The sequence below is a fragment of the Phytophthora cinnamomi genome, assembly GCF_018691715.1.
Source record: "Phytophthora cinnamomi strain GKB4 chromosome Unknown Contig23, whole genome shotgun sequence".
Classification (NCBI taxonomy): Eukaryota; Oomycota; class Peronosporomycetes; order Peronosporales; family Peronosporaceae; genus Phytophthora; species Phytophthora cinnamomi.
Genome location: NW_027150956.1, coordinates 1,200,103 through 1,224,841, shown reverse-complemented (window position 1 = coordinate 1,224,841; position 24,739 = coordinate 1,200,103). Strand labels below are relative to the sequence as shown.

Below are 24,739 nucleotides of genomic sequence, written 5' to 3'. Positions count from 1 at the left end.
CCCATTACTGTAAATCTTTGTGGAGACGACAGACAGGAAAAGAGATCAAACAAACACTTGTTAACAGATTTACTAATGACACTACCCAGGAACGTGGGTGCAACGTGCGTATGCTCGAGCCACGCCGTCGCTTTCTCTCCTGCTCCCTCCCACCAGGCCACTTCTCGCGCTTCCGTCTTGGCTTACTATTTTCATATAAGATACGGGGACATCTACTCCTAGAGCTCGAACGCCGAGTGCAGCTTGAGCAGCGTACGCAGCTCGTAGTGTGCAACGCTGGCACTTGGACGGTCGTTGGGGTTGAAGCTTAAGCAGCGGTCCGCCAGTTCGCGGATGTCCTCGGGGCAGTTGGATCCCAGGTCGGGCTTCTCTTCGCTCGTGACCTTGAGGACAATCAGCGCGTTCGTCACGCCGTCGAACGGCTTGATGCACGTCGCCAGTTCCGACAGGATCACGCCGAACGAGTAGATGTCGGCCATCTCCGTGTATCGCTCGCCGCGCAGCACCTCGGGCGCGATCCAAGCCATCGTGCCGATGCCCGCAGTCATAGTCATGTCCACCTGCCACTCGCGACTTACACCGAAGTCGCTCAGCTTCGCCTCGTACGACGCACTCAGCAGCACGTTCTTCGACTTGAGGTCACGGTGGATGATCGGGGACGGGAACGAGTGGAGGTACACGATGGCCTCCAGCACGTCCAGCGCGATCGCAGCCTTGGCCGGCAGCACGGACGAGTTCTGGTACCAGTCAAACTCCTTCGGGTACATTTCTTGACGCTCGTGCTGCTGCTTCAGCAGCATGTCCAAGTCGCCGTTGGGCATGTACTCCATCAACACAGCCATGTCCGAGAGCATGCTCCAGCTCACACCAATGAAACGCACAATCTTCGCGTGAGAGAGGGACGAGATGAGCTTGATCTCGTCGATGAACGCACTCAAACAACGGTCGTCAGCAGCCTTCTCCGGCAGGATCTTCTTGACCACCACGGGGCGGCTCTGGTATGTCGCGAGAAACACGATGCCGAAGCCACCCTTAGCAATTGACCGCTCGATCTGCACCTCGTTCGCGGGAACGCGGTACTTGACGAGGGCCGACTCAATCGCCGTTCCGCCCATCATGGTGATTTTACCACCGCTGAAGATCGTGTTGTACGAGCCCGAGTTTTGCTGGTTGCTGGGGTTGCTCGGGTTACTGGGGTGGTTGCCTTGGCCTGAGTGTGATTGGGTATCCATGAGCGTACCATTGGCGAAGAAGTTGTCTCCCATGTCCCGCTGAGAGATATCCTTCGTTTGACGCACACGGTACGTCCGGAAAGCGAACGCAGCGAGAGCCACGGCCAGAACAGCAGCCAGGCAAATCACCACGATGAGGATGGTGCTGTTGCTGTTGCTCTCGGCAATCGGTGTAGTGCTCGCGCTCTCCGCGCTCGACGACGACTTACTTGACGAGTTGCCGTAGGTCGACTGGAACAGCTCGTCTGAGATGACGCAAATGCTGTAGCCAGAAACGGCGACAAGCTCAGCGCCAGAGGTGGAGCAGCTAGTCTGAGCGACCACTGCGTTAAACGTTTCCAGATCCTTGAACGTGGAGTAGTCCGAGCGTGAGATTTCAAAGTTCGTGATCTTGTTGGTGCCTAGATCCAGCTTCGTAAGCGCGAGCGGGAACGACACTCCCTTGATCGACGCGATGGGGTTGCCTGAAAAGTTCAGCGTCGTGACGCTGGATGGGAATGAGTACTTGTACAGCTCCGCGACCTGGTTGTTCGTGGCTGTGATCTGTATCACGGTGGAGGGGAATCCATCAGGCAAGGATGTGATCGTGTTGTACGAGAAGTCACTGCAGGGGGGCAGGGAGGGATCATTGATTAGTACGCTTCTCCAACGATTCAAAGGCTACAGTGCGGGCGGACGTACATGTACTGCAGACTAGCCGGGAAGCTCACACCGCTCAAGCTGGAGAGTCCCGACTGCACAAGGGATAGATACTGGACGGTGTCCGGGAAGGTGGCACCCTCCAGTGTGCTCAGCTGCAGGTTGTGGATGTACAGCAGCGTGAGCGAGGACGGGAAGGTAACGCCCGACACGGACTTGATGGGGTTGCCGCCCAGGAAGAGCTGCGTCATGGTGTCGGGCAGGTTCATGCCGTCGAACGACGAGATTTCGTTCCAGCTCAGGTCCAGGTTCGTGACCGAGTCGGGGATCGTCAGCTTGCCGAAGCTCGTGAAGAGGTTCGACGTCAGCGTCCTGCAGGCGGCAGCAAGCAGCCACAAAAGTCAGTCTCCCCTCCCTCACCACCACACACACAGAGCCGCTCGACGCACAATTTATTGAGCGTCGTCAGGTTCGTCAGCGCCAACGAGGAGATGTTGTTCAGCGACAAGTCACTAGAGTTCAGACAAAAAGCCCCGTCAGTCCACCAGTCAGGTAGCCCCTCCACTAACTACTGTGGGCCGCGTACATTGTCTTGACATCGGGCGCGCTCAGCACCTTCTGGATGCCCATGCTGCTGGCCGTGAGCGCGTTCTTGCTCACGTCCACCTCCGTCTCGCTGCAGTCGGCGTCCACGACGATGGCCTGCGTGTTGTCGGCGCCGACGGTCATCACCACAGTGCCCGCGGTGTCGCACGAGGCGGCATTGCTATGCGCGGCCAGCGCGGAGAGCAGCAGCGCGCAGGCCGCGAGGGTCTGGCGCAACACCTGCATGCTGCACAAAGATCGATGTAGTGCGGCGAGTTCGGATCGGGGGCGCGTGCGGCACTGCGTTCGATACGCGGGGGGATCAGCTACGCAGAGAGACGCTTGCGGGGTTCCGAGGACCCGTGGAAGCGGCACGCGGAGGCAGCGACGGCAAATGCACGGACCCGGCCGAGACGCTCTGCCTGGCAGGTGGAGATATGGCGGAATGTGGGGAAGGGGAAGTCAGACAGACATGGACTGGCTCGGCCTCTACGGGACCGTTCTATGCACACTGGGACGGCGCGTGATTGGTCGAAAACCGGCTCCTCGATGGGGCGACACTTTTACCTCTACAAATTGATGAGATACATTCAGAACCAAAATGAATTTCCGCAGGTAACCGTTGCTATGAGGGTATCTGAAGCTGCTCAGCGCGCGTGGATTCGCTCGACGACAAAGATGAGTCTAGACTATCGTATACTGCGGGCTAACCCGATCAAGGGCATCAAGGTAGGGGGGCAGAGGGACTATCTTGGCTAGCCGTGTCTGTGCATCAGGCCACGGCCGTCAGTGACTCTGGCGCCAAGAGCTCATGCGCCTGCCCCCGCCATCTGCGCTGGCGGAGCTCCACGCCGGCAGTTGGCGAGCGCCGTGCCACACTGGTTGGTGTGCAATCTGCGTGCAATGCGCGCGCGGATGTCTCTTACAGTCGGCACGTCCCTCAACGAACTGCCGTCGTGCAGAGCTTTCACTGCCGACTTCGCCCCCAAGTATGTCTCCTGGCGTGCGCGCGTGCGGCTTGCTCCTCTGCGGCGGCGGCAACGCGGCGGGGAGCTGTCGCACGAGAGAGCCAACGCTGGTAGGAAAGGCTGCGGCCGTAGTAATGGCCGAGATGGCTCGGCTTTCGGCACCGGTGATGGATTAGCGCGAGCAGAGACCGCGGCGCGCTCTCCGGCTGCAACTTGCCCGGCCTGCGTCAACGCCCGGCCGACCCGCTGACAGTCAGCGGGTGACGAGCCTGCGATCCCCCCGCTCTGCAATCAGCTGCGCGCCCCCGGTCAGAACGCACGCACAGAGAGAGCAGGCAGCATGCAGCAGTGCACCCACAGTGTACAACGACTAAGACGACGACGAGCTGCAGCTCTCAATTCCGCGGCGCACCGACAGTAGAGTCGGTGCGCACCTGCATCAAGCAATGGCCGCCTCGCACAACCCGGAAGCTGGAGGCGCGGCGGTGTGCAAATCGCGTATGCTGCAGCTGGAGGCGCGGCGGTGTGCAAATCGCGTATGCTGCAGCTGAAGGCGCGGCGGCGTGCAAATCGCTTACGCTGCAGCGGAAACCTCCCGTCTCTGAAGGCCCATCGTAAACAGCAGCAGGAGCCTGGCCTGGGCCACAAGTCGACCAGCCCGAGGGAAGATCGCAATTCGACAACGTCACGATTGATTAAACTGCCCCGTCTCTGCGGATCTGTCTGTCTACAATAATGGGTCGATTTCGTCCCCCGGTGTCTCCCCCATCATGGAATCGTCCTCCGCGCCGATCCGGACTCCTCCCGCTTCTTCTTCGTCTTCTGCTTCTTCGACGGCATCGTCTCCCTGGAGCTCTCGGTCGTCGTCGCTGCCGTTGCTGCTGCAGTCGCCGCCGCCGACATCCTCGTCGTCCTCGGTTGCATCCGCGTGCTCTTCCGTTCGATCTCCATCGTCGTGATCGTCCTGCACAGCATCGGCGTCGTCTCCGTCGCTATCCGCGAGTGGAGTCACTCGTCCGCCGCCCGCCTCAGAGTCCGTCGTCGGCGCCGCGGACGCCACGCTGCTCGAGCTGCAGCTTGCAGTCATCGCCTTGCTGCTGCTGGCCTTGGCGTGCAGCTTGGCGGCGCGTCGACTGCGCTGCACCTTGGAGCCCTTCACCTGGAAGTCCACGGCGTACGACGACATGGGCTTGCCGATATACTCAGCCCTGTGGATCCGCCGCCAGCAGCCCGTGTCCGGCTCCTCCACACTCGCGGCGCCACTTCGCTTCTTCTGTTCGTATTCTCGGTGGTCCACCACCACCTTGATGATGCCCGACAGGCCCGACTCAACGTAGCGCTGCGCGATGGGCGTGCTATAGTCGCAGGCCGGCGAGCTGTTGACCTCGATGAGCCACGGCGTCAAGTTCTCGTCCACCATGAAGTCGTAGCCGTACAGCTCGCAGCTGTTGTTGCGGTGCTGCACCATGTCCTGCACGCACTGCAACGACTGCACCACGATCTCCTTCATGCGCGGGTGCATGCGGGACTCCCAGACGTCGGGCCTGTCCATTTTCGCCGCCAGGAACTTCTTGAAGTCGTCCGAGTGCCACATGTTGCCCTCCACCTGCATCTCGCCGTCGTCCGTGGCGTACACGTCGTTGAACTTGTCGCTGTACTTCTGGATCGAGTTGTTGGTCAGGTGCACATACTGGTCGCTCAGGTCATCCATGGAGTACTCCTCCGACGAAAAGCGCAGGTAGCAGTCCTCGTTGAACCACACAGTGAGCGGATCCCACCCCGTCACCAAGACCCACTGCCGGATGTCGAACTTGCGCTTGCACAGCAGCAACGGGTTCTCGATGTACTTCTGCGCCACCCACTGGCACTCCTTGTGGTTTTCCACGTCAACATACTCCAGCAATTGGTCCAAGTCGTTGAACACGCGGATGCCGCGACCCCGGGACATTCCTGCAGGCTTGACGATCCACACGTTCTGACTTGTACTGGTAGCTGCAGCCGAGTGCTCGTCTTCCAGCAAAAACTCCGCACCACCGTTGATGTGGAACTGCGCGCACAACTTCTGAAGCTCTTGCGCTAGTCGGATGGCCTCGTCAAACGCTTCTTCACGCACTAACGAAACGTGCGCAATGAGATCGCTTAGCCGAGCCTTTTCTCGATTGAACGCGTCCGCCTGCAGCTTTTCAGCATGCCGCTGCATTCGCTTTTCACGGGCTGATAGCACGGTGTCAGTGGTTTTGCTATCAGCTCCAGCCACGACATCCCTATCTTCTGCGTAGACTTTCTTCTTGTACACCAACGAAGCGCGAAGACGACCTGGTTTATCCAGCGAACAATTCGTCAGTACTTCCCATTGAAGTTCCGTCACGAGCTCGTTCACGCCCGTAGATAGTGGATTGTCAACGCTCTCTTCTAGCGGATCAAGGACACCAACGGACCCGATATTGTTGCTCTCCGGCCGCTTACTCTTGACCTTCTTCCTTGCAATGTCCAGCACCACATCTACCAGAGCCTCGTTGGCGCCCAACGAAGCTGACCCTGGCAGTTTGTTTTTGAGTTGCAACCCTCGTCTCGCCAACTGCTTGAGAAGTCCTTCTGCTACGCCATAACGAAAGTCCTGGATGAAGTTATCCATGTCCATGGGGTCGTTCAGATCATACGCGCGAGGAAACATCGCATCGATGTCGACGCTTTGGTGCCACACGGCACTGCGTAAGTTGTGGATCAGCCCCACCTTGGTCGTGATGGCCGCGTTCTGAGCAAAGTGGTTCACGTACTGGTACTTCTCGAGCTTGAACGCCCTCAGTTCGTCGCTCTTCAGAGTCCACTTGAAGTCAAAGTACGGCGACACTCGCTCTTGGTTATAGAACCACCCGCGCTTCTCCAGCTCCTCTCGAATGACAGGGTACCATCCAGTCATGCAAAACACCTTCTGGTCTGGACCGACTCCGTGCCGCTTCTTCCAGGATGCAAAGTCCCGAGCTTCGGGGATAATTTGTGCGTCTCGGTCCTTCAGTTTGCTCAGTCGAGCGATCATCGCCTCCACATCTACCGGTGGACCTGTGCTTGCTGCTTTCTCGGCTGCAGCGGCTGCGGCTTCCTCTTTTTCTCTCGCTTCGGCTAGCGCTTGCTGCCTGGTAGCGGCTTCCTGTAGTCGCTGCTGGGCCTCTTTTTGAATCCTCCTCTTCCGCTTCTCCTGCAGGACTCGCGCTTCGTCCTCCTCTTTTTGCTTCTGCTTGCGTTGGTCGGCCAGCTTTTGCAGATATTTCTGCTGTTTGCGATGAAATGCGTCTCGCTGTTCTTTCGCTCGCTGTTTCTGCTCCTCCGTTTGTTCGTCGACAAGAGCTTGATTGTTTGAGCTCCGTTCAGTGTCTTGCGAAGGGTTATCTTGCTCCTCGATCACCGTCGGAAGAGGTTCATCCGCACCACCTTCGGCGTCTGTATCTTGATCTCGGTTGATAGCGTCTTGAATCTTGTGCAGAACCGTTTGAGTGACTTTTTCACGCTTGCGCTGCTCACGCTCCTTTTCCTGCTCTTGCTGTTCTTGCTCTTCACGCTGCTTAGCTTGGATTCGTGCCAGGTGGGCCTGCTGCTTCTTTAACAATCGCTTTTGTCGCTTTGCCTTCTCCTTTCGCCTTTCAACTACAGCAGGATCAACCTCCTCGTCTTCCTGGGGTTCGTCATGACGTAGTAGTTCGCTGGTGAGATCATCCACCTCCGGAGACGTAGCTGCTTGTTTTTGCCGGGCGTCGGCGTCCTGCAGAATTTTTCGCGTCATCTTCTCGTGGAGCTTCTGCTTGCGTCTCTCTTGTCGTGCTCGATCTTCTTTCTCCTTGCGCTTCTTCTCCTCCAACTCTTTAATAAAATCTCGATTCTTGTCCTTGACATCGTGCGTGTGATTCAAAGACGACCGAGAGGATGCTGACGTCCGGCTGCTAGACAACCCATGACGTTTGTCGTCTTCTTCATCTTCCTCGTGGTTATTATCGCGCTCCGTAAGACGACCTTGTTCGTCTTCTTCCTGGTTGCATCGCGGTAGAGCGCTAAGCTGCTGGGGCTTCCCCAGCGCTGGAAACTTGACAGTGGACGATGAAGACGCCTTTGGTGGCAGACTTCGCTGGTGCGGCTGCTTCAGACGACTGCGTTGATTGTTGCTGGACGATGTAGCAGCTTCATTCACTAAAGGTGGCAGCAGTCCGAGACTCGGGCTTTTTGCTCTTCCGTCTTGCAGTCGCGGAAGAATGGAGCTCATTGCCACCAGCTCAGCTCTGCCCCCACAAGAACTGTGCTGTTTCACCAGAGCAACGAACTGTGCTACGCAGCTTCCTTGGGTTGGGCGACACCACGCCTATAATGGTCGACTCGCGTCGTTATACGGGATCACGCTGGCCGTTTCTTCACGTGAGATCGGGCACCTTGGTGTCGGCGATACATGCACAACTGAGTGTAAAGGGATCAAAGTCTTGTATGATTGATGCAGTTGGCGGCAGGAGAGCAGCGACTATCTAAACGGTTGACTTACTCGGCGTAGGCATCCACGTGCACGCCAGCAATTGCGCGGCCGGACGGATCAGCGGCGTTCTTGAAGGCGGCGTCCCACTCGATGGCAGCGGGGGTGCTGCAAGCAATGCTGGGGCCACCGGGCACGGTCTGGGCGGCCACCTCGCGCTGGAAGTGGTGCTGGAAGATGCTGCGGTACATGTAGGCCTCCTTTGACTGCGGCGTGTTGTACGGGAATAGCCGCTCGGCATGCTTCATCTGGCGCTCCGTGACGATCTGCTCGGCCAGGTCCTTGAGCGAGTCGATCCAGCCGTAGCCGACGCCGTCCGAGAACTGCTCCTTCTGGCGCCACAGGATGTGCTCGGGCAGGTACGGGTCCTCCTTGTCGTCGAAGGCCTTGCGGATGATGTACTTCTCGAACTTCTTGGCCTTGGCGTCGATCATCTTCTCGCGGGTGTCGATGTTCATGGCGAGGTCCAGGAAGTCGGCGTCCAGGAACGGCACGCGCGCCTCGAGGCCCCAGGCGCTCGTGGCCTTGTTGGCGCGCAGGCAGTCGTACTGGTGCAGGGCCTGCAGCTTGGCGACCGTCTCCTTGTGGAAGGCCTCGGCGCTGGGGGCCTTGTGGAAGTACAGGTATCCGCCGAAGACCTCGTCGGCGCCCTCGCCGGAGAGCACCATCTTGATGCCCATGGCCTTGATCTTGCGGGACATGAGGAACATGGGCGTCGAGGCGCGGATCGTGGTCACGTCGTACGTCTCCAGGTGCTTGATGACCTCGGACACGGCGTCCAGGCCCTCCTGGATCGTGTACGTGTACGAGTGGTGGATGGTGCCGAGGAAGTCGGCCACCTCCTGGGCGGCCTTGAGGTCGGGCGAGTTCTCGAGGCCGATGGTGAACGAGTGGATCTTGTTGATCCACTCGCCGCCCTGGGCCACGAGCTTCCTCTTCTCGCGCACGGCGATGGAGGCCACGAGCGACGAGTCCAGGCCGCCCGAGAGCAGCACGCCCCAGGGCACGTCGGCCATCATGCGGCGCTTGACGGCGGCCTCGAAGGCGACGCGCAGCGCCGGCAGGTCCAGCGGCGTCGTGCCCAGGTGGCCGGGCGCGTACCAGTCGGGCGTGTACCAGGGGCGGCACGTCTCCGTGTCGCTCGTGAACACGTGGCCGGGCGGGAAGACCTCGAAGCGCACGCAGCCGTCCTCGAGCGCCTTCATCTCCGAGGCGAACCAGACGCTGCCGTCGGCGCCGTAGCCGTAATACATGGGGGTGATGCCCATGTGGTCCCTGGCCGCCAGGAAGAAGTCCTTCCGGTGGTCGTACAGCACGAAGCTGAACATGCCGCGCAGCAGGCGCACGAAGTCCGGGCCGTGCTCGAGGTAGAGCGGGATGATGATCTCGCAGTCCGACTTGGTCAGGAACTTGTACGGCGTCTTGAGCGTCTGCGCCAGCTCGCGGTAGTTGTAGATCTCGCCGTTCACGCTGCACGTCACGTTGCGCTCCGGGTCGTTGCTCACCAGCGGCTGCGCGCCCGACTCCGGGTCGATGATGGCCAGGCGCTCGTGCTCGATGGCGATGCCGCGCTCGGCGAACACGCGCACGCCGTTCCAGTCCGGGCCGCGGTGCTGGATCTTCTTGCCGGCGGCCAGCGCGGCCTGGCGCAGCTCGCTCTCGGGCATCATGGAGCGCAGGATCGCGACGATTCCGCACATGGCGTCTGTGTGTCTATGTGCCTGGTATGAAGGGGGGGGGGGGTCTTGCGTCGGAGACCGTCGATGTGGAAGTGGTGGAGGAGGAGGCTGAGGTGGCAGACTGAAGGGGTGTGGTGTTTGGACGACGGGCTTCTGATAAGGTGTGCTGCGGCCAGAGCCGGGCTGCGCTCCACAAGAACGTTCTTGATCTGGGCGTTTAGCGTCTGGAACGGACCACCGGTTTACCGATTCTGAGCAATACAAACGATAGGTTTAATGCATACCGAGGATTTGAAAATGCATATTTTGGATGTCGCTAAAAAGGGGGAGACCAAATTGGAGCCCAGTCGGGTGTGACGTAGCTCGCGTCACCGAAATTAACGCGCTGCGATTGGACGGCGAGCGTTTAGTCACATTGATGAATCGGTATACCGATATCTGCAGCGAGTCTGAAAGGACCAAACATCCCCGCTACAGAACTTCTGTGGAGGAAACTCAAGCACCGGCAACGCAGACTGCTCTCGTCTGTGACCAGCGTTACTCTTTCATAGGGGCTTCAATGCGAACACGGTTCGAGGATGTTGAAGTTGCCGCGGTACTCATCATAAATAAGAAGGGTGTGAGCAGTCCAAGCACGGTACGTCTCTGAATTCTTGTTCTAGACATCTGAATGGAGCAGCAGGACGCTGCGTTGGCGATCGTCGGCGCTGAGAGCGCCTCCGCCACCAGAAAGCTCTCGTGGACATTGCGTTTGCGCGATGCAGTCGCACAATCTCGGTCGCTTGTTTTATCGCGCGCTGAAACGGGGCGACGGGGCTATAATTTGGCCGAATTCTGCAATCGCTACGTTTGGATGGCAACAAAAGATCACCGACTCAATACCTACTACGACGGGGCTATAATTTGGCCGAATTCTGCAATCGCTACGTTTGGATGCCAACAAAAGATCACCGACCCAATACCTACTACGACGGGGCTATAATTTGGCCGAATTCTGCAATCGCTACGTTTGGATGGCAACAAAAGATCACCGACCCAATACCTACTACGACGGGGCTATAATTTGGCCGAATTCTGCAATCGCTACGTTTGGATGGCAACAAAAGATCACCGACCCAATACCTACTACGACGGGGCTATAATTTGGCCGAATTCTGCAATCGCTACGTTTGGATGCCAACAAAAGATCACCGACCCAATACCTACTACGACGGGGCTATAATTTGGCCGAATTCTGCAATCGCTACGTTTGGATGGCAACAAAGATCACCGACCCAATACCTACTATGACGGGGCTATAATTTGGCCGAATTCTGCAATCGCTACGTTTGGATGGCAACAAAGATCACCGACCCAATACCTACTATGACGGGGCTATAATTTGGCCGAATTCTGCAATCGCTACGTTTGGATGGCAACAAAAGATCACCGACCCAATACCTACTATGACGGGGCTATAATTTGGCCGAATTCTGCAATCGCTACGTTTGGATGGCAACAAAAGATCACCGACCCAATACCTACTACGACGGGGCTATAATTTGGCCGAATTCTGCAATCGCTACGTTTGGATGCCAACAAAAGATCACCGACCCAATACCTACTACCGGTTTTGGCTACAGTTTTTGCAGCTCGAAAGGTCGTGGAGCTCGTTGAAGTGCACTGCAGCGCAATGGTCGAGGCTGCCACCACGACGCCGCACGTGGTCGTGTTCGCCGACCTGAGCCCGCGGGCGAAAGTGCGGTACACCCGCTTTCTCATCGAGAATGACGTGAAGGTATGGAGCCCGTATTCGCACTGTCGACTGTCCTCGGCGAACTCCTGAAATCGTTGTGCAGTTCCACCAACGCTCTTCGGACCAGCGCTTCGTGGCGAACATCCGCCTTGTGAGACCACCGACCACCGATCAGAGCGGGACCCAGGACATCAGCAACCAGGCCCTGGATGACGAGGCAGACGTGGAAGTGGATCCAGTCGACAAGCGCCTGGCAGCGGTCCCCGAGGCCCTCCACGTGTACGCGAACCTCATCTACCTGGTAGGACGCGCGCTGGCTATGCTGACGCTTCGACGGGTATAGTAGTAGGACACTAACAATATCTGCTGCGTGCAGATTGGAGAGAGACCTACTCGATCCATCGCTGACCCAGGCACGTACGCCAAGGAGACCAGACTGGTGCGCTTCATCAACGAGGTCTATGACGCCCGATACGAAGACCTGTCCGCGTCATGCATGAACAGCTGCGGAAGCGTACGTGCATGGCGAGAACTGCATGTTGGCGGTTGTGCGCGAACTCACTCCAGCATTGACGTCCTCTCCTTGCTCGTAGTTCGCCAAGTTCATTCGGCACTACCTCACGAACCGCTTCGGGCTCAAGCGTTTGGTGGACCAGCAAGCATGGGATCTCATCGAAGGGCTGAATGCTCTGCAGCACGTAAGATTATCCTACGTGCGTTGTGTCCACAGCAACCAAGCTAACCACTTCCTTGCGTGCAGCGAGTCGATGTGGAGCTCTTTGCTTGCTTCTTGCAGGGCAAATACCCCGAGCGCACGCTCTCCTTCTTCCTTTTTGCACGTGCCAGTTTGCAGGTACGCACAAATCTCGCCGTATTGAACGAATAACCGTATAACGACATATCGCGTTGCTTCTTTTTGCAGCGTCTGGTCTCCACTCCTGCGTATCGACCCATGTCTGTCAAGACTTCGTCCGTGCCTGAGAGAAAGCGCAAGTCCACACCGTCAGCCATCACCCTTCAGGTGTGGCTTTCAAAGACACAAGCCGAGACTCTTGCCGAAACCGTGTTCGGATCCAAGACAGAGGACACGTACATCGAGGTAATTACAGCGCTACGTGAACTCAGTAATCCAGTCACCCAAGTGGAACTGACCTGCTGCTGTTTTCAGTTCATGCATGCAATGAAGGCGTTCTTAAGCTGCGACTCGAGCATCGTGAGGGCGCGCACTCCGGCACGGTTAGTGGATGCCAACGAGTTCCTCTTTATTGCCACGGAAACATACCACAAGTCTAGTGGTACCTCATTCCCGAGCACTGGTAAACGCGAATATGCAGTTGGCGAAGTTCCCCGCGCAAGTCCGAAGAAACAGCGTGCCACATCGTCGGTGTTCGACGAGTTCCAAGCAACTGTGTTGAGGGCTGTGGTGCTTTCGGAGCCGACTCCGACAGGTCAAGATTCATTTTATGACGCTCCGGATACGCCTTCAAGCACTGGAGCTGCCGTGATCGATGACGATAGCGATGGTGACGAGGAGGCGCAGTTGCAGTCGAGACTGGGGTCCCTGTTGGAGCGTATGAAGAAGCGCCAACAAGCCAGCGGATCGTAGGAAAAACTGGTTTGTAAGGGGGATGGTTTCAAACTGAAAAGAGAGCTGTAGGCACGCACAGACCAAACAACACAGTATAGTACCGGTAGTATAAGCGTACGCATAAGAGTTCTGGATACACAGCACCTTTTCAAAACTGTTTGAAGATTGAGTGTCGATGCTGTGAAGCTGATGTCAGGTGTTGTGGCGACGACGACAACAACAACAGGATTAGTGAGGCGTTCACTTTCTGAAGCACCAAGACAACGCAGTAGTCTCTCCCCAGAGGCCACAGCTCTTGATCACAGCATTTCAAGAAAAACATGAAAAGTGTTGACTCAACGCCGTTGAGATGGTGAGGACGATATTTTATTCACGAACACAATCGCCACCATGAGCTCTTGAGTTTTCTAACATTGACGTCGGAATCGCAAACTCTCAACACTCTTTTATTCTAACTTGTGTGGAGACGTTGCACCGTATTCGCGAACATCTCGACAAAACTCACGCGTGGATTCAAAGTGCGCAGCACACCGTCGTGTGCTACGGGTTTGTGATCCTACGCACCACAAAGAGACTCCTGACACAACGAAGTGCTGTCTGCAATGACAGCGCTTGGTCAGCCTAGGCAGCTCTCTGTGAATGCGCTGACCCCATGAAGGGTGGCTAGGCTTCTTACCAGCCCCCACCCGAATTCGGAGGGTCCCGCGGAATCGCCGACTACAGCAGTACTTGCTTACTGGGCCGCCTCCTGGAGAGGGACGTACGACTGCAGCGCCTGCGAGAGATCCTTGATGAGATCCTTCGCGTCCTCGACACCGATGGACAGACGCACCAGGTCCTCCGGGAACGAACGCGCCTTTCGCACCTCCTCCGGAATGCTGGCGTGCGACATGGCGCCGGGCAGCGAGATCAGCGAGTTGACGCTGCCGAAGCTCACCGTGATCTTGAACAGCTTGGTCACCGTTAGCAGGTGCTGCGAGAAGGCGAGCGAGCCGGTGCGGAAGCACACCACGGAGCCGCAGCCACGGGCCTGCGAGTCGTGGATCTGGCGGTCGGGCGAGCTCTCGGGCAGCAGACTGGTGTAGTGCACCTTCTGGATGAGAGGGTGGTCGTTCAGGAAGTTGGCGACCTTGGCGGCGTTCTTCTGGGCCGCCAGCACGCGCAGACTCATGGTCTTGACGCCGCGCAGCAGCAGCCAGCAGTCGAACGGCGCGAGGCCCGTGCCCTCGGCGTTCTGGTAGAAGTAGATGTCACGGCAAAGCTCCGGGTCCTTGGCGATGACGATACCAGACATGGTGTCACTGTGTCCGCAGATGAACTTGGTGGCCGAGTGGACCACGATGTCGGCGCCGAGCTTGAGCGGGTTCTGCAGGATGGGGCTCATCATCGTGTTGTCCACGGACAGCAGGGCGCCGACAGTGTGCGCAGCCTCGGCCAGGCGCTTGATGTCGCAGATGCGCTGCATGGGGTTGGTGGGGGACTCCATCATGACCAGTTTGGTCTTGTCCGAGAGTGCCGCCAGCAGGTTCTTGGGGCCGTTGGGGCCCGAGAGGTCGACGTACTTGACGGCGACGCCGTTCTTGGTGGCCACCTTGCTGAGCAGGCGGTAGGTGCCGCCGTACGAGTCGTCGGAGAGCACAATCTCGTCGCCGGCGTGCGCCAGGCGAGAGACGGCGGACAGCGCGGCCATGCCGCTGGTGAAGGCAAAGGCGCGGTGTCCGCCCTCGAGCTCAGCCATCTGGCGCTCCAGCGCCGCGCGCGTGGGGTTGCCCGAGCGCGTGTAGTCGTAGGCGCCGAAGGTGGTGCCCGAGGGCTGCGCGAAGGTGGACGTCTGGTAGATGGGCATGGTGGCCGAGCCGTGCGGGTCGTCCTTGCAGGCCTCGAAGCTCACGATGCGCGTGCTGATGTTGAACTCGTGCTCGTCGCCCTCCTCCAGCGTGTTGCGGTTCACGTCCTCGATCTCCAGCGCCTCGTTGCCGTCCAGGTTGGCGCGCGCGCGCTTGGGCGTGGCCTCCACCTCGTGGCGCGGCACGAAGATCTTCTCGGGCTCGGCCTGGCCCGAGCCGGACACGAGCTGCGTCACGTAGCTGCGCTCCAGCATGAACTCGAGGCGCGAGGCCAGCGAGGGCGCGGCGGCGTCTTCCGACGGCGACGCGTCCTGCTGGTTGGCGGCCACGGGCGACTCGGCTCGGGGGGAGCCCGTGGCCTCGGCCTGCTCGCGCTCGGAGCGCAGCGTGCGCTCGGCCTCGAAGAACTGGCGCGTGCGCAGGTAGTCGCACACGAGGTCGAACACCTCGGACTCGCCGAGGCTCTGCTGCAGCGCTGCGGAGGAGGACGCCATGGGGCTGTGCTGTGTGGTTGGCTAGGCTCCTTGGTGCCAATTCCGGAATGGAAGTACTCTTGATGTCGAAACAAGAAAGGCGGGGAACTGGCGAGAACCGGTATTCCGACAAGTGGGTGGACGGGCGTGGCCAATCGGCTTGGGAGGGGTACCGGATGACAGAAGCGTAATGCTACAGGCTAACGTTGCTTCCGTGATGATGTACGCCACCCCAATGATATTATGCGGGTATTGTAAATTTGTATCAGCACAGCAAAAAGTGCAGGCGCAACCTCTGGCCCTAATGCAGCAACAGGGCGGACTTGCCGAGCGCATGCATGAGTGCTTCCAGGGTCAGATTCCGGCTCCGAGCATGGGCCGCCGAGGCACGCATTCGCCGCTGCAATGGCTGGTTGAGTCGACGGCCGAGCGGTGCGGGCGTAATGAGCCGCGATGCTGGCGGCGAGGGTATCTTCTTGCGGTGCTTGGTCGCTGGCCAGGAGATTTTTCCGGGCACCGAAACGGCCACTCCGTATCTCACCCACCGATCAGCTGGTAAATTACCGGTTTGTGCAATCAGTACCGGTTTTCATATGTGGGCCACACATAATTAGGCTGTCCCAAATGTGTGTCGTACATGGTATTTACAGGAACTGTACACGGTGCAATTTCTCCAGACAAGTCAGAATAAAATGGTGTTGGTGGGAGCTTGTACATATGCAATTGCGATTGTCAACGTTAGAGACCTCAAGAGCTTGTGTACTTAGATAAAATATCGTCTCCATCGTTCCCAAATCCTTTCGTGTTTGTCTTGAAACGCTTCGATCAGAATTGTGGCGATTGCACCGATTTCTTTGTAAGTACACTTCTGCGTAAAGCGATAGTGACTGCTTTCGGGCCAAAATTGCTCCCTCCGAAGAGATCAGGGAGCTGCTGTCGCCAGAATATTAGTCACTGTTGCATGTCTGGATACCTACCATTACCATCACATTGTGTCGACATCCAAATCATCGAACTGTTGAGGTGCTGTGAACTACTTACGTACTTAATAAAAGTAAAGTAAGTGCTATTTGGTCTGTGCCTCTATTTTGAGTTTGAGACTATCCCCCTTACAAACCAGTTTTTCCTACGATCCGCTGGCTTGTTGGCGCTTCTTCATACGCTCCAACAGGGACCCCAGTCTCGACTGCAACTGCGCCTCCTCGTCGCCATCGCTATCGTCATCGATCACGGCAGCTCCAGTGCTTGAAGGCGTATCCGGAGCATCATAAAATGAATCTTGACCTGTCGGAGTCGGCTCCGAAAGCACCACAGGCCTCAACACAGTTGCTTGGAACTCGTCGAACACCGACGATGTGGCACGCTGTTTCTTCGGACTTGCGCGGGGAACTTCGCCAACTGCATATTCGCGTTTACCAGTGCTCGGGAATGAGGTACCACTAGACTTGTGGTATGTTTCCGTGGCAATAAAGAGGAACTCGTTGGCATCCACTAACCGTGCCGGAGTGCGCGCCCTCACGATGCTCGAGTCGCAGCTTAAGAACGCCTTCATTGCATGCATGAACTGAAAACAGCAGCAGGTCAGTTCCACTTGGGTGACTGGATTACTGAGTTCACGCAGCGCTGTAATTACCTCGATGTACGTGTCCTCTGTCTTGGATCCGAACACGGTTTCGGCAAGAGTCTCGGCTTGTGTCTTTGAAAGCCACACCTGAAGGGTGATGGCTGACGGTGTGGACTTGCGCTTTCTCTCAGGCACGGACGAAGTCTTGACAGACATGGGTCGATACGCAGGAGTGGAGACCAGACGCTGCAAAAAGAAGCAACGCGATATGTCGTTATACGGTTATTCGTTCAATACGGCGAGATTTGTGCGTACCTGCAAACTGGCACGTGCAAAAAGGAAGAAGGAGAGCGTGCGCTCGGGGTATTTGCCCTGCAAGAAGCAAGCAAAGAGCTCCACATCGACTCGCTGCACGCAAGGAAGTGGTTAGCTTGGTTGCTGTGGACACAACGCACGTAGGATAATCTTACGTGCTGCAGAGCATTCAGCCCTTCGATGAGATCCCATGCTTGCTGGTCCACCAAACGCTTGAGCCCGAAGCGGTTCGTGAGGTAGTGCCGAATGAACTTGGCGAACTACGAGCAAGGAGAGGACGTCAATGCTGGAGTGAGTTCGCGCACAACCGCCAACATGCAGTTCTCGCCATGCACGTACGCTTCCGCAGCTGTTCATGCATGACGCGGACAGGTCTTCGTATCGGGCGTCATAGACCTCGTTGATGAAGCGCACCAGTCTGGCCTCCTTGGCGTACGTGCCTGGGTCAGCGATGGATCGAGTAGGTCTCTCTCCAATCTGCACGCAGCAGATATTGTTAGTGTCCTACTACTATACCCGTCGAAGCGTCAGCATAGCCAGCGCGCGTCCTACCAGGTAGATGAGGTTCGCGTACACGTGGAGGGCCTCGGGGACCGCTGCCAGGCGCTTGTCGACTGGATCCACTTCCACGTCTGCCTCGTCATCCAGGGCCTGGTTGCTGATGTCCTGGGTCCCGCTCTGATCGGTGGTCGGTGGTCTCACAAGGCGGATGTTCGCCACGAAGCGCTGGTCCGAAGAGCGTTGGTGGAACTGCACAACGATTTCAGGAGTTCGCCGAGGACAGTCGACAGTGCGAATACGGGCTCCATACCTTCACGTCATTCTCGATGAGAAAGCGGGTGTACCGCACTTTCGCCCGCGGGCTCAGGTCGGCGAACACGACCACGTGCGGCGTCGTGGTGGCAGCCTCGACCATTGCGCTGCAGCGCACTTCAACGAGCTCCACGACCTTTCGAGCTGCAAAAACTGTGGCCAAAACCGGTATTGTGTCGGTGATTTTTCAGATTACTTTAAAAAAAGTAATCTGAAAAATCACCGAAACAATACCAATATTTTATTAAAATAATGATCTGTAAAAGTATTCTGAATTCAAACGCGTCGAGATGCCAACAATTTCACGATTGCAGAATTTGGCCAAATCAGCCCCGACTGCACTGCACAATCGCAATGGTGTTGCGACCGGCAAGCCGGCAAGAGCTTCGCCATACGTAGGTTACCTTCCATGTCCACGGCATCGACTCACTATTCTTTCATCTCTTAATATTTATTTGCTTAATATCATTAGGTTGCTAATAACATCAACAAAAGTTAGGAAAACCACAGCATTTGGCTGCTAATGAAGTAAAAAGTCGAAAGTTCGCTTGCACCAGTAGTAGCGACACTGAAAGCGTACCGGTACCGTACCGTTTCGGCCCCCAGTCATGTGGTCCACTCCACCCTGCGGCCAACGGCCCCCTCGAGTCATTTGGCGATTGTAGCGGTCGTGCCATCATGAGCTGGGAGAACCCGATCGACAGCGACACGGAGCGCGACGACGGCGGCGACCTGGGCCTGGCCGCGGGCTCGGCCGTGTCCCAGGAGGACGCGTGGGCCGTGATCTCCAGCTACTTCGAGGAGAAGGGCCTGGTGCGCCAGCAGCTGGACTCGTTCGACGAGTTCATCCAGAACACCATGCAGGAGCTCGTGGACGACTCGCGCTCCATCCGCATCAACCCGGAGGCGCAGTACGCGCCCGGCCAGGCCAAGGCCAACACGGACACCATCTACAACATCTCGTTCGGCCAGATCTACCTGTCCAAGCCCACCATGACGGAGGCCGACGGCTCCACGAGCGTCATGTTCCCGCACGAGGCGCGCCTGCGCAACCTCACGTACTCGGCGCCGCTCTACGTGGACGTGGTGTGCCAGAAGTACCAGGCGCCCGCCTCGGGCCCGGCCAACCTGGAGGACATGGAGCCGTACGACCAGGTGGAGACCCCCAAGGAGTTCATCGGCATGGTGCCCATCATGCTGCGCTCGCAGTACTGCGTGCTCACGCACAAGACGGACAAGGAGCTGACGGAGCTCAACGAGTGCGTGTACGACCAGGGCGGCTATTTCATCATCAACGGCAGCGAGAAGGTGCTGATCGCGCAGGAGCGCATGAGCAACAACCACGTGTACTGCTTCCGCAAGAACGCCGCGTCCAAGTACAGCTGGGTCTGCGAGACGCGCTCGCACGTCGAGCACGGCGTGCGCCCCACCAGCACCATGTACGTGCAGATGTACCAGAAGAGCGGCGGCAAGAGCGCCATCACGGGCAACCAGATCCGCGCCGTGATCCCGTACATCCGCCAGGACATCCCGGTCGTCATCATCTTCCGCGCGCTCGGCTTCGTGGCCGACCGCGAGATCCTCGAGCACATCTGCTACGACTTCTCCGACGCCGAACTCATGGAGAGGTTCAAGTCCTCGCTGGAGGAGGCCTTCGTGATCCAGGAGCAGGAGGTGGCTCTCGACTTCATCGGCCGTCGTGGCAGCGCCATCAACGTCAGCAAGGCTGACCGTATCCGCTACGCGCAGGACATTCTGCAGAAGGAGATGCTTCCCCACGTCGGCGTGGAGGACCACAACGAGACCAAGAAGGCGTACTTCCTTGGCTACGTGGTGCACAAGCTGCTCATGTGCTCGCTGGGCCGTATCGGCGAGGACGACCGTGACCACTACGGTAACAAGCGTCTGGATCTGGCTGGTCCGCTGCTGGGCGGCCTGTTCCGCATCCTGTTCAAGAAGCTGACCAAGGACGTCAAGTCGTTCCTGCAGAAGTGTGTGGACAACGGCAAGGACTTCAACTTGACGCTGGCTATCCGCTCGCGCACGATCACCAACGGTCTGCGGTACTCGCTGGCCACTGGTAACTGGGGCATGCAGAAGAGCGCCTCGAAGGCTGGTGTCTCGCAGGTGCTGAACCGACTGACGTACGCATCGTCGCTGTCTCATTTGCGTCGTTTGAACACACCGCTCGGCCGTGAAGGCAAGCAGGCCCAGCCTCGTCAACTGCACAACACGCACTGGGGTATGATTTGTCCCGCCGAAACACCCGAGGGCCAGGCTGTCGGCCTCGTGAAGAACTTGGCTTTGATGGCCTACATTTCTGTGGGTTCGCCGCAGGCTCCTATTCTAGAATTCCTGGAAGAGTGGGCAACAGAAAACTTGGAGGAAATCAAGCCGCAGATTATCCCGCACTCCACTAAGATCTTCGTGAACGGTAACTGGGTGGGTGTGCACCGTGAACCGAACGAGCTGATCCGCACGCTGCGGTCACTGCGTCGTTGCGTGGATATCGATGCTGAAGTGTCGGTCATTCGTGACCTGATGAACAAGGAGCTGCGTATTTACACTGACGCTGGCCGTGTGTGCCGCCCGCTGTTTATTGTGGAGGACAACCAATTGTTGCTGCAGAAGGAGCAGGTCGTGAAGCTTCAGAACCACAAGATCACTAACTACCGCTGGCACAACTTGCTGACGGATGGTGTCGTGGAGCTAATTGATACGGAGGAAGAGGAAGTGTGTATGATTGCCATGGAGCCCAAGGACGTCGGTACTGGTTCGCAGATCCACACGCATTGCGAGATTCACCCGTCCATGATCCTCGGTATTTGTGCCAGTATTATTCCGTTCCCGGATCACAACCAGTCGCCGCGTAACACATACCAGTCTGCTATGGGTAAACAGGCCATGGGTATCTACTGTTCCAACTTCCGCGCAAGAATGGACACCATGGCCAACGTGCTGAACTATCCGCAGAAGCCACTGGTCACTACGCGTGCCATGGAATATTTGCACTTCCGTGAGTTGCCGTCGGGTATCAATGCTATCGTGGGTATCGCGTCGTACACGGGCTACAACCAGGAAGATTCCTTGATTATGAACCAGAGTGCGATTGACCGTGGATTCTTCCGATCTACTTTCTACCGCTGTTACATTGACCAAGAGCGTAACAAGAGCCCGCACGGCGGCCCCGGTGGCGGTGCTGGTGGAGCCAACTGCGAGGAGTTCGAGAAGCCCTCCCGCGAGAACTGCCTGGGTCTGCGCCACGGCAGCTATCACAAGCTGGACAACGACGGTCTGGTGGCTCCTGGCACGCGTGTCAGTGGTAACGATATTATTATCGGTAAGACGTCGCCGCTGCCCCAGTCGGAAGACTCCTCTTTGGAGCAGCGCCACCAGAAGCGTGATGCCAGTACGGCCCTGCGTTCACATGAAAATGGTATTATCGACAGTGTGATGCTGACGACTAACGCCGACGGCTTCAAGTTTACGAAGGTGCGCTTCCGCAACATTCGCATTCCCCAGATTGGTGACAAGTTTGCGTCGCGTCACGGACAGAAGGGTACGATTGGTATGACGTACCGCCAAGAAGACATGCCGTTCACGGTGGAGGGTATCACGCCCGATATCGTTGTGAACCCTCACGCTATTCCGTCGCGTATGACGGTGGGGCATCTTGTCGAGTGTTTGCTCGGCAAAGTGTCGTCGCAAACGGGTGATGAGGGTGACGCCACTCCGTTCACGGATGTGACTGTCCAAGCTATTGCCGACACACTGCACAACCTGGGCTACCAGAAGCACGGTAACGAGGTTATGTACAGCGGCCACACTGGTCGTCGCCTGACAGCGCAGATCTTCATCGGACCCACGTTCTACCAGCGCCTGAAGCATATGGTCGACGACAAGATCCACTCGCGCTCGCGTGGTCCCGTGACGATGCTGACGCGCCAGCCCATGGAAGGTCGTGCTCGCGAGGGTGGTCTGCGTATGGGAGAGATGGAGCGCGATTGTCTGATCTCGCACGGCTCGGCCAACTTCCTCATGGACCGCCTGTTCGCCAACTCGGACGCGTACCGCGTGCACGTGTGCGATATCTGCGGTATCATCGCCATCGCCAACCTGCGCAAGATGACGTTCGAGTGCCGCACTTGCCGCAACAAGACGCAGATCTCGCAGGTCCACATCCCGTACTCGTGCAAGCTGCTGTTCCAGGAACTCATGGCCATGTCGATCGCGCCGCGCTTGTTCACGCTGGGCAACCCGAACGCGCCGAAGACTCGCCAGGGTTAGTCAGCGACACAGATCATCGCCCGTAGAGAAGGAAAATAGCGTCCGCGTCGGGGTGCGTAGGCGGCCAGGCCAAGTGTATTGAAGGCAGGGATGATAGGTGCATGTCGTTTGCATTTCGGAGGTTGTAGCGGTAGCTCACCAGGAAAATAAGAATGCAGCAAGCAAGTGCCGCAAAGACCCCGCCACTCGTGGCACTCGTCTATGCAGGACATGACAGCAGCTGGCGGTTGGTGGTGTGGCAGTTCAAATCGACGACGAGAATGCCAATCTGAGATCCACGGTTGAGATCCACGGCTGAGATCCACAGACAGCAGGCAATGAATGCAACGGAGCTCAAGAGATACAATTGCCGTTGTTATTGATGTTTGTTAGCACAAAATCCTAGCGACAGGGATCGATACAAAACGCGAGTCGGTCGATATTGCAGCGGGCGGGGGCTGTCGGAGCTCCCCTCGCGCACGAGCGCTCGTCCACAAGTCCGTCCATCCATCTAGTCGCTCTTCATCTTCTCCTTGACGTCGTCCGTGAGGTTGTGGCGCTTGACGCGGGAGTAGGCGTTGATGTTGTCGTTCATGACGTAGTCGATCAGCACCTTGACCCACGACTTGTGGCTCGGCAGATTCTCGTAGAACTCGGGGGCCAGCGCGCGCACCTGGTGCAGGCGCGAGCCGGGCACGAACGGGAAGTCGTGGTGCTCGTTGTGGAGGCCCACGTTGAACGTGACGCGGTTGAGGATGCCGTAGTACGAGTACGTCTCGTAGCCCAGCACGAATTCGTAGTGCTCGGCGATGAAGTGGCCCGCGACCGGGTGGATGCCGCAGCCGAGCAGCGTGCCGACGAGCAGGTAGAGCAGGCCCGAGAGGCCGCCGAACGTGTAGATGGCGTAGTTGTAGCAGAGGCACACGGTGGCATTGAAGAACTCCCAGACGCCGGGCACCTTGGGGTTCACAAGGAGCGGGCGGCCCCCGTAGAAGAAGAGCTGAAAGACGATGAAGAGGAACTTGGTCACCTTGTTGGAGAAGATCTTGCCCTCGAGCTCCGTGGGGAGGTCGACGTCCACGCCGTCCTCGCCCTGGTAGCGGTGGTGCTCGAGGTGGTAGCGCTTGAAGGACACGGAGGACGGCACGCCGATGGGCAGGTTGGCGAAGATGCCCAGCAGCTTGTTGTGGAAGGGCTTCTTGAAGCCCAGGTTGTGCGAGACCTCGTGCATGCCCATCATCATGGCGTGGTTGGCCGTGCCGCCCACCGTGTACATGATGAAGAGGTAGGTGGGCCACGACATGTACTGCGCCGTGAGCGCCAGGTACGTCTGCAGTGTCACGGTGGCGGCGATGATGTACTTGGTCTTCCAGCAGTGGCCGAAGAGCTTCTTGACCTCCGGGTACTTGGCCATGATGAGCTTGCGGCGCGTGGCGTGCGGCTCGTCCGTGGGCGTCCAGTGGAAGTCGTGCTGCGGCTCGTGGGCCAGCACGAACTTGGGCTTGGCGGCCTGCGGCTCCACGGGGGCCATGGGCGGCAGGTTGCTCTTCTCCACCTTGCACATGGTCTGCAGCTGCTGCTGGTGCTCTCTTGGTGTCCGCTGCCGCTCGACGCCGCGCCCCGCAAAATCGAAAGTGGGGAGCGGGTACGTGGCCGGCGAGGCGCAAAACGGACGCGCCCCGACTAAGTGCGATCGGAAGCGACAGGGGCCCATACTGGGCGCAAGTCACTCACGACTGTGCAACGGGACGACGAGATGGGTGGGCGAAACAGCTCGTGTGCCGCACTCCGTGCGTATCCATCCGCCGCTCGGCTCGGCCACCGGCACGCGAGCCCGACGTCGAGGCCGAACGCGGCGGAGATGGCTCTGCACATGCATGGGGCGGCGGGTGTCGACACGCTCGGTTCCGTCGGTGCTGGCTGGGACCAGCGGAATGCCAAGGTATCCTGTACGCTGCGCGCGCTTACCGCCTGTGCGCCCGCCCAGCTGCCTGTGTCCCACGAGCTTGCACTTGTGCTGGTCCGCTAGCGAGACGTGCGTCTGCAGCGCGCCAGCTGGCTGCCGGCCCCGCACGAGCTCCAAAGACAAGTTGACGCGGTATCGGATGTCATGTCCAGAACGTGGGGTCTGCAGCGAGCGGCGCGAGCCCCAACAGGACGCCTGTACTGCCTGCAGCCGTTGCTGACCACCCATCGATCCGCGCTTTCGCCAGGGCGCTAATCGCCCGCCGCGGTGGCTGGTGTAATACTTCTTCACGCAGTCAGGCGGCAGCTTCAACGTGCCGAGTCGCGCATTGCACCCCACCTGTAGCCATCTTCTCTCTGCTCCACCAGATGAGCGCCGGCCATCGGCTCTACGCTGGCGAAAAAAGCCGCGGGCGGGCAAATCCCATTCCTGCGCTGCGATCGCATGGCTCGATTGATTGCTGCAAGGCAATCAACCTGGGCCCGGCCGGGGCCGTCCAGTGCGTTTGCCATTTCGGGCATCCATCCGCTCTTCGGCATCAATCGGATCTCTTGGCGTT

The 24,739-nt window shown here is 58.2% G+C and overlaps 8 protein-coding genes across 8 annotated transcripts; 2 read left to right on the top strand and 6 right to left on the bottom strand.

The window, feature by feature from the left end:
* Positions 1–218: 218 nt before the first annotated feature.
* Positions 219–2,702, bottom strand: IUM83_05155 (TKL protein kinase; the record flags this gene model as incomplete). Its single annotated transcript, XM_067929273.1, has 4 exons — positions 219–1,836; positions 1,914–2,243; positions 2,321–2,383; positions 2,458–2,702. The coding sequence occupies 4 exons, from the start codon at positions 2,700–2,702 to the stop codon at positions 219–221; spliced, it is 2,256 nt and encodes a 751-aa protein (XP_067794904.1).
* Positions 2,703–4,151: 1,449 nt separating this feature from the next.
* IUM83_05154 (putative tubulin-tyrosine ligase family) lies at positions 4,152–7,535 on the bottom strand (the record flags this gene model as incomplete). The annotated part of the gene is made up of 1 exon (XM_067929272.1): positions 4,152–7,535. One exon carries the CDS (start codon positions 7,533–7,535, stop codon positions 4,152–4,154), a length of 3,384 nt encoding a protein of 1,127 aa, XP_067794905.1.
* Positions 7,536–7,942: 407 nt separating this feature from the next.
* On the bottom strand, positions 7,943–9,634 carry IUM83_05153 (asparagine synthase (glutamine-hydrolyzing); the record flags this gene model as incomplete). The annotated part of the gene is made up of 1 exon (XM_067929271.1): positions 7,943–9,634. One exon carries the CDS (start codon positions 9,632–9,634, stop codon positions 7,943–7,945), a length of 1,692 nt encoding a protein of 563 aa, XP_067794641.1.
* Positions 9,635–11,285: 1,651 nt separating this feature from the next.
* On the top strand, positions 11,286–12,954 carry IUM83_05152 (NPP1 protein; the record flags this gene model as incomplete). The annotated part of the gene is made up of 7 exons (XM_067929270.1): positions 11,286–11,390; positions 11,452–11,649; positions 11,725–11,862; positions 11,942–12,046; positions 12,109–12,201; positions 12,271–12,447; positions 12,517–12,954. 7 exons carry the CDS (start codon positions 11,286–11,288, stop codon positions 12,952–12,954), a joined length of 1,254 nt encoding a protein of 417 aa, XP_067794906.1.
* Positions 12,955–13,669: 715 nt separating this feature from the next.
* IUM83_05151 (cystathionine beta-lyase) lies at positions 13,670–15,277 on the bottom strand (the record flags this gene model as incomplete). The annotated part of the gene is made up of 1 exon (XM_067929269.1): positions 13,670–15,277. The coding sequence occupies one exon, from the start codon at positions 15,275–15,277 to the stop codon at positions 13,670–13,672; it is 1,608 nt and encodes a 535-aa protein (XP_067794907.1).
* Positions 15,278–16,382: 1,105 nt separating this feature from the next.
* Positions 16,383–18,051, bottom strand: IUM83_05150 (NPP1 protein; the record flags this gene model as incomplete). The annotated part of the gene is made up of 7 exons (XM_067929268.1): positions 16,383–16,820; positions 16,890–17,066; positions 17,136–17,228; positions 17,291–17,395; positions 17,475–17,612; positions 17,688–17,885; positions 17,947–18,051. 7 exons carry the CDS (start codon positions 18,049–18,051, stop codon positions 16,383–16,385), a joined length of 1,254 nt encoding a protein of 417 aa, XP_067794908.1.
* A 575-nt stretch (positions 18,052–18,626) lies between these two features.
* IUM83_05149 (DNA-directed RNA polymerase II 135 kDa polypeptide) lies at positions 18,627–22,235 on the top strand (the record flags this gene model as incomplete). The annotated part of the gene is made up of 1 exon (XM_067929267.1): positions 18,627–22,235. The coding sequence occupies one exon, from the start codon at positions 18,627–18,629 to the stop codon at positions 22,233–22,235; it is 3,609 nt and encodes a 1,202-aa protein (XP_067794720.1).
* A 490-nt stretch (positions 22,236–22,725) lies between these two features.
* On the bottom strand, positions 22,726–23,928 carry IUM83_05148 (fatty acid desaturase family, Zn-binding site; the record flags this gene model as incomplete). Its single annotated transcript, XM_067929266.1, has 1 exon — positions 22,726–23,928. The coding sequence occupies one exon, from the start codon at positions 23,926–23,928 to the stop codon at positions 22,726–22,728; it is 1,203 nt and encodes a 400-aa protein (XP_067794719.1).
* Positions 23,929–24,739: the final 811 nt, after the last annotated feature.